The sequence below is a fragment of the Corvus hawaiiensis genome, chromosome 19 (assembly GCF_020740725.1).
Source record: "Corvus hawaiiensis isolate bCorHaw1 chromosome 19, bCorHaw1.pri.cur, whole genome shotgun sequence".
In the NCBI taxonomy this organism is placed as follows: Eukaryota; Metazoa; Chordata; class Aves; order Passeriformes; family Corvidae; genus Corvus; species Corvus hawaiiensis.
In genome coordinates, this window is record NC_063231.1 from 8,389,513 (window position 1) to 8,402,800 (window position 13,288).

The 13,288-nt window shown below is 53.2% G+C and overlaps 1 protein-coding gene across 2 annotated transcripts in view; it reads left to right on the forward strand.

The window, feature by feature from the left end:
• Positions 1-13,288, forward strand: part of MGAT5B (alpha-1,6-mannosylglycoprotein 6-beta-N-acetylglucosaminyltransferase B) — a 64,770-nt gene that overhangs the window by 17,082 nt on the left and 34,400 nt on the right. For both annotated transcript variants that reach the window (XM_048323582.1, XM_048323583.1), the window contains exon 3: positions 7,544-7,688. In XM_048323582.1, coding sequence (XP_048179539.1) covers positions 7,544-7,688 — 145 coding nt within the window. The remainder of the gene's footprint in view (positions 1-7,543; positions 7,689-13,288) is intronic.

Genomic DNA, 13,288 nt, shown 5'->3' on the forward strand with positions numbered 1-13,288 from the left:
TGCAGGAGGGAAGCAGAGATGCGGCTCGTTGCTCCCGAAGCCGCTGGCGATGGGTCCCAAGGATGTGGCTTTGCCGTGACAGTCTGGGAGCGAGATGGGCAGAGCAGTGCCTGGCCGGAGGGGTGGCGTGAGGCCTCCAGGAGAGATTTCTGGGGGCTGAACGGGGTTATTTCGCACCTGCTGGTGCTGCTTTGGGCAGCGCGGCGCAGCCGGGTCCGGCTCTCAGCAGGGATCTCCCGCAGCACATCGCTTCCCCCCGCTGCCATCGACCCCAGGCGCTGCTGCTCTGGGGGAGCTGCAGGAGAGCAGGAGGGGGGTCCCTGAGCCCAGGAAAGGCTGCAATTGCTGCAATCACACGGCTGCACCTGGGCCAGGTCCTGCCTGGCAGAGTTTGAACCAGCCCTGCAGGACACAGACGGTCCTGCCAGTCCGACGCAGAGGGAGCGAGGGAAAACACCCTTGAGGCTTCACATTTACACAGCAGCACACGAGGGGGTGGCTAAATCCAGGAGTAGGTGATAGCAGGCAGGTGGGACATAATCGACTTTACCAGCCAGTGACTTAAGGCTGCTTAATTTGGCTGATTACCAGGGAGCCGCTTTGCTGCCGGCGCTCCCAGCGCTCCAGCAGCAGATCGATGGAGCATCCACTTCACCAGCAGCCCCTGAGCTGCTCCATGGGCACCTCCAGCTGTGTGGCAGCTCCCTGTGTGGCCCCCGGTGCTCTGCCACTGGGGCACTGGCTAAGCAGGTCCGTATTTTCTCTGTGTGACTTAAATTAATACATCTGGGGCGGTTTAGTGGCAGATGTGGGTGGGTTTGCTGGCAGCAGTAACTGGCTGGGAGCCCATGCTGGGGAATGGGTGCCCTTAAGGGGTGCAGCCACCCCGTGGGACCTTGTCCATCCCTGGAGCAGCTTCCCCAAAGGGATGGAGACAGGAGGTGGCCATTGCTGCCAGCCTGAGCCTGGCCTTGGGCTTTCTTGTTTGCAGCTAGCGCTGGGTCTCTGGACTGTGATTGCGATGGATTATGTGTCAGAGTTAGTCCTTGGCTAGTTGGCTCTTTGGTCTTTTAATCTGCTTGAATCAAAATCGATAGTGCAAGTAAATAGAGGAACATCAGAGGGGCAGACAATCGAAGGGTTGGGGCTTTGCTCCCTGGGAATTTCCTCGTGGGAGGATGGGATGCCCAGGACAGCTCTGGGTACTGATGCCTTAGGTTTTAACTTTTGTATTTTTCAAATCCTGCACTGCCCAGTGTGTAACTCTGAAGTTTCTTGTAGCCTGTTAATTTCTGCTCTCTCGTGCCAGGCACACATAACAAAGCCTCTCCAGGTCTGCTCTTCAAGGACACTCAGACCATCCTAGGCCCAAAAAGTATAAACCAAAAGCCTCTGAGAGGGGGGCAAGCTGAGGGGAAATTACATCATTAACCTGAAGCTTTAATTGGAGAATTAACCCTGATATGCAAATGAACCAAACCTATAAAAGTGTGAAGAACTCGTGACCTGTTGTCCATCTTGGGGTCCATCTGGGCAGTGGCCTCTGGCTCCCCAGGGGTACCTTTGAAGGCCTTTCAAATAAACACCTACCTTTATTCCCTTACTCCTGTCTAGTCTCTGTTTCTAGGTGGCCTCTCAAGGCATCAGTACTACCCCCGAGGAGATGGGCAGTGGGGTCTGGGTCTACCTGAACCCCACTGGAGATCCTCCAGTTTCCTCTGCAATAAATCTTCCAAGATTGTGCTGCCCTTTTGAAGGGGTTTAAGTAGCCTGGAGTTGTCCTTTAAAGGAGAAAACCAAAGCAAATGATGCTCCAGATTGAAATTAATTCAGCTGGTATTTTCAATGGACATAAGCAATATCTCACTATCTCTGAGCAAACCCCCTGCGTGTGCTGGAGCTGTTGTGGGATGGCCAGGCAGGGCTGCGACGTGTCTGACAAGGGAGGGAACCAACAGCCAACCATCCAGGTTATGGATATCGGGAATACAGTGTGGGATTGCATTTTAAATGCCAGGGAGATGCTTTGGTGCTGTTCACACGGGTCTGTGGAGATGTGGGCTGAGGCTGTGCCTTGGTGTCCCCACAGTGATGGGCAAGGGAGGCTTTTTCTGCCCTTGAAATCACTTGTGTTTGGGTGGAAATGTGGGGTTTTTTCCCCCATCTTCTCAGCACGAAGCTGTTGCTGAGCAGTGTGAGACTCCCTGAGCAGGATGGGGCTGGGTAACCCAGGGACAGGGAGCTGCCAGCAGGGAGGTTTGAGTCACTCCAAGTGGCTAAAGGGATGTTGTGGTTTAAACCCAGAGGGAAATTAAGCACCACAAAGCCACTCTGTCAACCCTCCTCCTCCCCCATCCCTGTGGAATGGGGAGGAGGACGGGAGTAAAGCTTGTATGTTGAGATAAGAAAAGTTTATTCATTGAAAAGAAAGTAAAATACAATAATAATGGTAAATTATAATGATAACAAAAAGGAAACAAACAGGTGATGCACAGTGCAATTGCTCACCACCCACTGACCAATGCCAAAACCCACCTTCCTCCTTCTTCCCCCACTTTATACCCTCACCATGATGTCATGGGGTCTGGAATATCCCTTTGGTCAGTCTGGGTTCCCTGTCCTGGCTGTGCCACCTCCCAAGCACCCCCAGCTTCCTCACCAGCCTGGCAGAGTGAAAAGCAGCAGAGGCTCTGTGTGAGCCCTGCTCAGCAATAACAAAAACATCTCTGTAAAATCAACCCTGTGCTCAGCACAATTCCAAAACACAGCCACTGGGAAGAAAATTAACTCTACCCCAGCTGAAACCAGCACAAGGGGACATGCCTCACAGTGCTATTTTTATTTTCCTGAGGGGTTTAACGCCTTTTGAAAACCTCAGCCCAGGCACCCCAGAGCCTGTGTGACAGGGTGACATCCTCCACACTCCATCCGTGCTTGGGCAGTGCTGGATGGAGAGGGCTCCCAGTGTGAGCAGTGGTGGAGGATGCTCAGGATTCCAAAACATGGAAAACACAAGGAAACTCCTTCCTGTCTGCTCCTTCCCCTGTGGCACAACCTGGGCTTTGCCAGCACCACTTCACATCATCCCCACTGGTCCCAACCCTGTGCTGAGCTGCCCATCCAGGTGTCCCCTGCACTAGAGCTGCTCCTTTCTCAGCTGCTCTCCACTCCTGCATGGTCAGAGAATTGTAGAAACACAGAATATCCTGAACTGGGAGGGATCCACGAGGATCGTTGAGTTCCACTGAACTTCACCCTTGAATTCAGCTTGGCACACGCAGCAACAATCCCCTGTGTGCTCATCCTGGCTCCCATTCCTGGAGGTTCCAGTGGCAGGTCCTGGCAGGAGGTGACGCCTGCTCACGGCTGCTTTCACTCCGAGGAGGTGTTTTGAAGACGAGTGCATCATTAGTGAATTCCCTTGGGTTTCAACCCATCCAGATTTGAGCATATTGGCTGGTGACTATTCCGCTGGTTTCACAGAGAAGCTATTCCTTCTTCCACAAGACATCACCCTGAGGGGATGCTTTCCTTTTCTCCCCTGATTTTATCCAATTACTTAGCTGTGTGCTCTTCAGAAGGCCCATAAATAATTCTCCTCCCTCTGCTGTGTTTACCAGCATGTCTCATGAAATCCGGTAAGATATGATTGATTGCAATCATTATTTCCTAGTGCTGCTATGAAAACCTCTGTCAGTTCAGTGATTGCCTGGAAAGCATGGCTGCCACTCAGGAAAGCTGTCAAAACCCTGTCATACTTTAACAAACTCCAATTAATCTGTCGATCGGGTTTACTTGTGTTTGCTGTCCCATCATTGCTGGTTATCAGGGGAAATTAGAATATTTTTCCTTTGTAATTAGCAGCTTGGTGGCTTTGTTTTTTTTTAAAGAAAATGGTTTTCAGCGCTGTTTTATTTTTCAGGACTGTTTTACTGGGCTTTTGTGCTGTTGAGGTGGGGTTGGGTTTATCCTGGCTGCCTGCAGTGCTGTGGGTAAAGTCTCCTTGGGGATCTTCATCACTGGCTTCAGGGACAAGCCTGAGGTCCTGGCCAGGATCTTCTCCATCCTCTGGATCCCTGTGCCTGGCTCAGGCAGCTGAGCAGGGGTGTCTGAGTCTCCATTTCAGGTTAACAAATTAATCCTGGCTCTTGCATTTTAAAAGAGTCACTTCAGCACTTTTCCTCCTTTCTTTTGGTTTTTAATGAGACACACTTTCCAAGAGATGTAATAATCATTGCCAAAAATGTCAGGTCGTTGTTAGCTTCCTTAAGCTGCTGGAAAAACAACAACAACAACAACGACAAAGACCAGGAACAGAAAGAGAGAGGTGTTGATGTGGAAGAGCTTTGACTTCATCTCCGAGTGCCAGGGGAGGGCTGGGGGGAGATGTGTCCTGCCACAGCTCTGCTTTCTGGAGGGGTGCCCCAAAAGATAACGCAGGGAAAGCTGGGATTTTGGTTTTTTTATTACTATTTTTATGTAGTATTTGGGATTTTTTTTTTTTTTAATTATTTCTTTGTTTGAGAAGGAATATCTTGGCTCATTGTTGGCTCAGAGCTTTGCTGTTGGAAAGCATCCTGGAATGGCTTAAAACCAGCTGGGAATTGGGTGGTGGCAGTGACAGGAGGGGACATCTCAGGGAAATTCAGGGAAGACAGTGGGAATGTTGGGGGGCCAAGTGGTGGGGTGCAGAGCTGGAGCTTGTGGCTCCACTTGCTGCTGGCTTCTCTAGGATGCAGAGGGAAATGGATTTGTGGCCTGGTGGGAATATCCTCACCCCTCATTAGTGGCTTGGGAGTAGAGCTGTCTTGTCCACTGTGCTTCTGTGGTGAGGACTCGGAGCAGGCATCCTGGCCTGGGCTGCCAGGAAATCTCCATCTCCACTGCCTTCCCAGGCACCATCCTTGTGTCTTCCCAGCAAACCGACACAACCTGATCCCCCAAGCAAGCTGGGATCCAAATCCCCAGGCCAGGATGGACTCCACCTGTGGGAATCTGGTGGTTGTGGTTTGAGCCTTTGTGGCCAGCTGTAGGGGTTGGCTCAGGTCCCTTTCCTGACCTCCAGCCTGACCCACTGTGGCACAGGAGCACCCAAGAGGGATCGGTAATCACTGTCTCACTCAAAAACTGCGTTCAGGGTCTCAGCTCTGCCCTGCTGCCCATGCTGGGATGTCAGAACAGGAGCAAATTCTGAGTAGAAATCCCCATTTGGGGGGGTGGTCAGTCCTGGGGTGGACAGAGGGTGCTGGGGGCTGCAACACATGAACACAGCCCAGCTGTCAGAGGGACGCCACTGGAATGGGCTCAGGCTGTGGGTAAATAACTAAAGTGGATTTTCTGATTTAAGCCCGTCTCAGAGCTGTTCTATTTCCCTTGGCTGTGCCTTCTCTTGATTTGCTCAGCTGTGTTTGGGGCAGCCCCTGTCAAAATGGAGCTCCAGGGTTCAAGATTCCACTTCTTTACCCCCATAGGATCTTTTAATTGCAGGCTCATTAGTGCTGCTGCTCTCCAGTGGGACAGGCTGTGACTTTTATATCACCCAGGGGACAAGGTGACCTTCCTGGTGGGATGGGAACAAGTGGCTCTTGCATTCCCAAACCCACCCAAGGAGACCCGAGGCTGCACAGGACCTCGGGCACCCACTGATTCAAGCAGAAGTCACTGACTTCTTGCCGTGGAACTGAGGGAGTGTTTGGGGAAGAGCCCGGATTCAATCTCCATGAATGGTGGTTTGTCCTTTTTTTTTGAGCGATTGCTTTTGCTCTCAATGTTTCTTCTGTTTTGTTAGATAGCGTCAGGAAAAATAATGTGCTGCTGATAATCTCAGCCAAGCGTGGAAGGCAGCCCTTGGCAAGGTCTGGCTGGCCCAGTGTCAGCTTCTTGGAGGGCTCATAACCCTGTGTTCGTGTGCCATGCCTCCGACAGAGCCGCAGTGATCCGATGTTATCCCAGCGCCCGCCGGGTTGAGAACCTGGCAGAGGAGTGTGAGGGGCTGGAGCCTCCAGTTCAGCTGCAGTGCCAGTGCAGCCCTCCCTGGGAAGCAGCCCTCCCTGGGAAGCAGCCCTCCCTGGGAAGCAGCCTTCCCAGCCCCTGGGAGCTGTGGCTGAACAGTGGGGGAATTCCTGGGGGAGCGCGGATGGGGCCGGGGCTGCAGCTCTGCAGCAGCAGGAGCTGTCACGGTGCCCCTGATCCCACCACGGCCATACCCTGCTCTCACCTGAACACCCAAACCATCCACACTGAGGCCTCTGTGCTGTTTCACGTGCCCCTGTGGTGAGGAGAAGCCCATGCCAGGGCTGTCCTTGGCACACAATGCCATTGGAATACCCTGATCCATCCCACCGCCCTGGCTGGGCTGGCTGCAGGGGGCTGTGCCAGGGTAGGGGATCCCAACCTCCCTCTGGCTTTGTGAGACTGGTTTTGCATCTGTTTGGAGGTGCATGAGGTGTCCCTAAGTCCTGATAGCTGCCTGATAGCCACCTGATAGCCACCTGATAGCCACCCAGGGGTCTGGCAGCCGCTCGCCTTCCCAGCGCCGCCTCCCTGGCCCCTGCTGCTCCCTACATTAAATATGTGCTGCCTCTTGGAAAGCACATGTGAGTGGAACGGTGGAGATAAGCTAAACGGGAGAGGTTCAGGGGATTATGCACTGATTAAGTTATTACCAACATGAAATGAGCCGAGCTGAGATGAAACAGGAGCTTTATTTTCCATTCCCTGGCTCCGGGCTCAGGCTCCTGTCGCTCGATGGCAAATCAAGCCGGGAGCCAGGAGTTCCTGGATCCCCCTGTGCTTTCCATGTGGCAGCAGGTCAGTGCCATGCAAACCCATAGGAAACAGTGTTAAATAGGGCTGGGAACTGGGGGCCTTCCTTGCTGCAGGGGTTCTCTGAGATGCAGCGCTTGAGACAGAGCTATTTCCAGTGCTGGGCCACCCACCTCATTGCAGATACGGGCAGAAAATGAATTCTTCTCTGTAACAGGAAAATCCGGTGCTGCTGGGAGGATGTGCTGGGGGAGGACCACCTCTTTGCTCAGTTTCCCCTGTTCTTCCTTAAGCGTCCCCTGCAGGCTGCTGTCAAAGGCAGGATGCTGGCCTAGGTGGGCGCTGGAGAGTGAAAAATAGAAAGTGCCAAATGAAAGGCTGTTTGGTTGGTGCTTGGGAATAAAATCAGTTTTCCATAAGCCTACAGGACAGGCTGGATCAGGTGGATAAGTCAGGAGTTCATGGCTGGAGAGCCAGGGGAGGGGGCTGGATCCAGGGCTGAGATAACCACTGGCTATCTCGAGCTGGAGGAGCCCAGCTGGATTTGGGCACAGGCAGGGATTTACCCTGCTCAGGCAGGACGATGGCAGAGCCGGGGCGGGGACACTGGGGACAGCAGGGCACCGAGATGGCCCATACCCCACCGAGCCCACCCGTGGGGCTGGGGAGCACAGGACCACTGGGCAGATGTGGGGCTGGGGCCGTGGGCAGGGGGTTCCATGGGTGGGGTCTGTCAGTGCCAGCCGTGGCCGGGTCTCACCTGCTCTCTGTGCCGCAGTGATGGGCGCGCTGGAGTCCCGAGGGGTGCTGCGCAGGATGAGCGACATGCTGGAGATGCTGATGAAGAGGATGGACATCCTGGCCAGGCTGGAGAACAGCACTGAGTTCCACAGAGGGGATGAAGCACGATTCCCTCTGGACAGGTCAGTCAGACCCCGTGGAGCAGCGCTGGGCGTGGGGGCTTTGCAGGAGCAGAACAGCCCAAGGCGCTGAGCTGCTCTGTGGAGATGGTGGGGCCCAATGGGACATGGGGCTTGGGGAGATCTTGTTTAGTCTCATTTGCCATTTCTGGAACCTTTTCTTTTGGGATTTCTGAACTGACTGTGATTTTTAGCAGTAGTGGTCACAGCCCCAAATTTGTCAGAGTTCAAGAAGCGTTTGCACTGTGCTCTCAGGCACACTGTGTGATTTTTGGGGCTGCTCTGTGCAGGGCCAGGATTTGGACTCAGTGATTCTTATGGGTCCCTTCCAGCTTGAGGTATTTCATGATTTCCTGCAGCAGCAGTCCCAGCTGCGAGTGTGGAGGTGTGGGAGTGCCTGCGGTGCTGTGCTGTGGTGCAGCCGGAGGTGGGACTTGCCGAGGCCTGGAGCAGCACCTGGTGTGTGGGATGTGCTCCCTGAGCTCAGGACAGGCTTTGTGCCTGTACTCCTTGGGTAGCAGTGGAACTGGTGGTTGTTTGGAATCCAGGGCTGATGTGCTTAGCCTTGGAGTAGAGCAAGGCTTAAATGTGCAGAAGGGCTTAAAATGATGCCCTGGCTCCCCGTGATGTACATCTCAGTTGGCAGCATGAGAGATGCCATCAGACCTTCCCATCTGATTCACTAAAGAGACACTTCCCTGTGCTCTGGGAGCCTTTAAACATTCATTGGCACTAATTTGAGTGTCAGGCCAAGACCTGCACAAACGGTAACCGGTGCTGGGGGGGCAGAGATGGAAAGGCAAAGGGGCAGCACTAGGGACCAACCTGGCAATGGGGAAAAGATGCCAATGTGGATTTTGCTCAGGTGGAGCCTCGGGTGACACATGAGAGGTGGATGGCAGGGATGTGACGTGCAGGGGTCACCCCTGCCCTGTTCTGTGCTGACAGCACAGGAGCTGTGGTGCATCCTGCTGGCTCCCACACAGCATTCCCACCTCCGCCTCCTGCCATCGCTGTGCTTTTCCCTGTTCCCACCAGCATTTCCATCCCTCTCCCTCGCTTTCCATCGAGCCTCTTTTGCGCCTATAATGGAAAACAGAGTAAGGGAGCCTGTAATTAAAGGCTGAGCTCTGCCACGGTACCTGCACACCTGAGTTAGAGCTGCACAGGCAGCCGTGGAATGCGTGGTCCTGCCTTTTATGTAGCATCATTTCCAGTACTGAGAACATATAATTTGCCTCAGCAATGGCAGGTGCTGTGGATTTTGTCGTTCCGAAGCTGGCTGGTACGCAAGCGAATGAGATTACCAATAATCCCAGAGAGGAGTGGCCAGGACTATTACAGCTGGCCACTGGAAGGTGCTTGCTCACATTTAATGACTTTCTTGGCCAGTCTTGTGTTAAAAGAACCAGTAATTGCAGGTGATGGTAGTTTCTCTACACTAGCAGCCAAGAGATAAACTTTAAAGTGTTTCTGTGGGCTGGCAGCAATGGCTGCAGACGGGGATTTGGTGTTTCAGATCTGCTGTGTGAGTGATGACTTTGGGGCCATCTCTTGGAGAGACCAGAGAGGATGGGAGCTGATGCACCCACATCAAAACAGCCTTGGGTTTTGTGTGTGCGCTCAGATGGGCCTGAGTGGTTGAGATTACAGACATCTTAATGTTCAGAAGCAGAAAGTCAGGGGCAACTAGTTTATCACCTTTTGCTCCTTATAAATCACCCCTAAAGGAAAATCAATTCTCTTCACTTGATTCTGCCTCCAAACCCATCTGTCTCCTCTCCTTGCTCTCACCTGGCCACTGAAGATCCGTTTCTGGTCGTGGGGCAGAGCATCTCCAGGTGAAGCAGCCACCATGGGGGAGTTTCTTGAGGGTGGCATTTTGCTGTGACAGTCCCTAACGAAGCACTGGCAGCCCTTGCCAACACTTGGGGAGCATTCCCCGAGTGCTCCCTTCCTTCCAGCCCTGGGTCTGGCTGAGGTCTGTGGCCAGAGGGGATGTGTTGGAAGCGTTACAGCTGTTCTGGGTCTCAGCAGGTTTGAGTGGCCCTGTGTCTGCTGCCACGTGTGCTCCCTCATCCAGGGTGCCCTTTCTTGGCTTGTCCCGGCCCTCTGAGGGGTGCATGAGGCATCTGGAAGGGTACAGAGCCACCCTGCTCTGAGCAGAGCCTGGCTCTGTGCTGACCCCACAGCTTTGGGTGCTGTCTGGAGCTGAGCAGAGCATCCCGGGGGAATCCCAACGCAGCTGGGCTGAGACCCTGCGGAGTGCGGGTGCTGAGGTCCCTGTCACTTTGAAGGTAACCAGCTGCAGTCCTGGGGACCCCTGTGCTGAGGTGGGATTGGGCACCCCCAACTGCTCCAGGACCCAGCAATATCTCCTGGACCCGGATCAGCCCCACAGAGACACTCGGGTGCTGTTCCTCGTTAGGATCCTGGGATTCCACCAAGGGTTTGTCTCCTTCCCTCCCTGTCTCTGCCTCTTTGATCACCAGTGACCGACTTGAGGCTGTCAGGGAAAGATAATACAATTAAAGGGTGCTAATTTCAAAGGGATTTTAGTCTTCAAAGCGTCCCTGCTTGGCACGGCTGCTGCCTTCGTCTCCTTCCCGCTCAGCACAGCAGCCAGCATGGACTTTGCAGTTCCAGTTGCCCAAAAGTGGATTAATTCTTGTTTTCACAAAGTGCTCTCCTGCTGAAGGTTGGATCTCAATGGAATCAGCAAGGCTGGGTTTTGCAGAGCCCCAGCTGAGAGGAAGGAGGTGAAGGCTTTGCTGGGCTTTATGAGATAACCTGTGAGCACTGTACCGCTCGAGCAGAGGGTTGGGGTAGCTTTACCCCTTGGAAAGTGCAAGGAGAAGTCTGAATATACAGGGGGGAATTACTGGCCTGCCTTGGAAAGCCTCCCAAGCTTTCCAAGATGAACCTCGCTCCAAAATCTTTCTTGCTCCACAGGGGCTGTCTGATTGAATACTCCACAGGTGCCTCCATTTGTAGCCCAGCAGCCTCTTGCAATGCTTTAGATAAAACTCTTGGAAAACCCAAATGTCCCAAATGTCCAATTTTCTTCCCCTTAGAAGAGCTGCCCGAAGGTTTTGTGGGACGTCACGCTGGGATAAGGACACAGGCCGCACCTGTGAGCCCCAGGTGTTGCTGGATCCCTTCTCCAGCCCTGCCTGGGCTCCCTGCTGCCTGCATCCTGCCTGCACCCTGCCCGTGCTGGGAAGGGAAGGATGGATTCCCTAACGAGGGCGAGCAGCCTGCCAGTCAGCTGCAGCAAAATCAATACGGCTGTTAATTGAATGCAACCCTCGTAAATCATCAGAGGGGAAGGAAATTAGGAGTACTTATGGAAGCCTCCTGGAGAGCTGTTTACTGGGCAAGGGAAATATTAGTTTGCAGGGGAAGGGTTGATCTCTGGCTGGGAAGTGCTAGGGAGAGAGGGGAGGAGGGGGTCTGAAGTGGCTGACCCAAGCCAGCACCATAACCCAGCAGTGCTGGGGATTGGAGAATCCCTTTTCCAGGAGCTGGGCTGCCCCTGCCCACCTCATCCCACAGGGACACGGCAAAGGGGAAGGCTGGGGTCTGCAGTTCTGGCATCCCTGGTCATCCCTCTCCTCCACACGGTGGTTAGCCTGCAAAGGGTGCTATTTGCTAACGACTGATTAATCTTCAAGCTTAATTACTGCCAAGGCTCAGTTAATTTCCGCACACTTTAAGTATTTGTTCTTGTAATCATTACATGACTCCATATTCCCCCAGTAATTAAAAGTCTCGCAATATGACACTAAATAGATAATGTTCCTGCATCCTGCCAGCCTGGCTCTATTAATTCCTGAATTGTTGCCACTGGTGAGCTGGCTGTAGCGAAATCCCTGCCAGATGCTGTGGTCTCCTGCTACCCAGGTGAGCCTGGAGCAGTCTTGGACCCCTCTGTGTGTTGCCTCCCCATCTCCTCGGCAAACTGAGGGGCTCAGTGGGGGCTGCAGAGAGGGGAGGGGGAGCTGCAGGGTGTGAAAGCTGTTCAGGGCAGCCCAGGGAAGGTAAGACCCAGCCTATGATCCAGCCTGGCTTTGCTGGGTGTTGGTTCTGCTGAGCTGAGTTTGGCTGCAGGAGCAGGGGTGCATCAGGAGACAGGAGCCTTCCTCCCCAGCACTCGCCGTCCTCACAGGTCCCACAGCCCGTTCCATCCTGGCAGAGGTGCTGAGTTGTTTCTTGCCAGCTCCTGAGGGTGTCTCCAGCCTGGCCCTGGATGATTTCGGTGTTACTTGGAGGGGATGAGGACAGCACAGGGAGTCCCTGTGGGTCTGGGGTTCCCACTGAAGTCAGGAGAGGACATAAATGCCAGGGGAATTCACACCTGGGCAGCTGAGATAAATTGCTTTTCTCTCTAAGGCAGAGCAGGGAGGTGGCTATGTGCTGTTAGAAGGTGAGCAGGGGTCCATCCATGTATCCCACATTTCCAGAGGGGATGTGGCCTCGTGGAAGAGCCTCACAGCCAAATGGTGCTGGGCACTACCAGCGTGGTGATAGGACAGGTGCCAAGGTATGCCCAGGTCAGTCACACCCTCCCCTCCTGCTCCCAGGCTTGTACCTCCCCCAGCACCTCCCGCTCAATTTGCTGAACCTAGTTCTGCGATAGGCTTTGCTTTCTGTTGATTTTGTTTAGTTTGATTTACTTTTTATTGATTTTATTGATTTGATTTTATTTTTTATTTTATTTCCACGCCAAAGCATCGACACACTGGGAACTGCTTTATCACAGGGCTGGCAAATGAGGCTTCTTGGTGAAGGAGCACCTGGAGGCCAAGTGCAGTCACTGATGTTTTTGTGCTGTGGTTGGTTTTGCCTTGGGGGGGCTGTACAGGGGCAGTGCTGGGGCGCTGGTGATGTGGGGCTGCTTTTACCCAGCCTGTGGGTCTGCTTTACCCTACAAGGAAAATCAGATCCTGTTAACCCTCCATCAAATTCCATGATTTTGGACCAGCTGCGAGCAAACCCACAGCTGGCAAAGGAAATGGGAAGTGAGGACTCTATTTTGCCCCGAGGATTATGATCAAAACTGGTGGTTTTGGTCTCACTTTTAGGCAGGTCCCTCTCAGTCAAGACTGTGAGGCTGGCAATGCTTTCCCAGCTCACTGAAGGTGGTTTCTCCCAGCCTGCATCAGACTACTCAAGCCTGTAGATAAATATATCTGATTTATGCCCCAACAAAGTGGTGATCCCATAACCCTCCTTTTCATGATCCTTCATGTTACCATAAATAAACCCACAGCTGCCTGGGTGTGTGGCTCAGCCCAGTTCAGAAGGAAAATGAAGGTTTTTGGGCTTGTGGCTTCAGCTTTGTGTTTTGCTTGGGGAGGATCTCAAAGCGCTTTATAGCATTGATAAAATATTTTAATTAATGGTGTTGGTTACACTTTGCTGGCTGTGCTGGTGAGCTACAGGGTTTGGTTGGAAAGCTGATTTTCATCCTTTTTTTCGTGAAGTTTATTGGCAGCTCACTGAAATGTCAGTGTCCTCTCCTGGGGTGTGCAGCTGCGGACTTTGGGTTAGCTCAGGGTCTCTTAGAAAAGAATTTGTGTGTGAGAAATATCACCCACAAT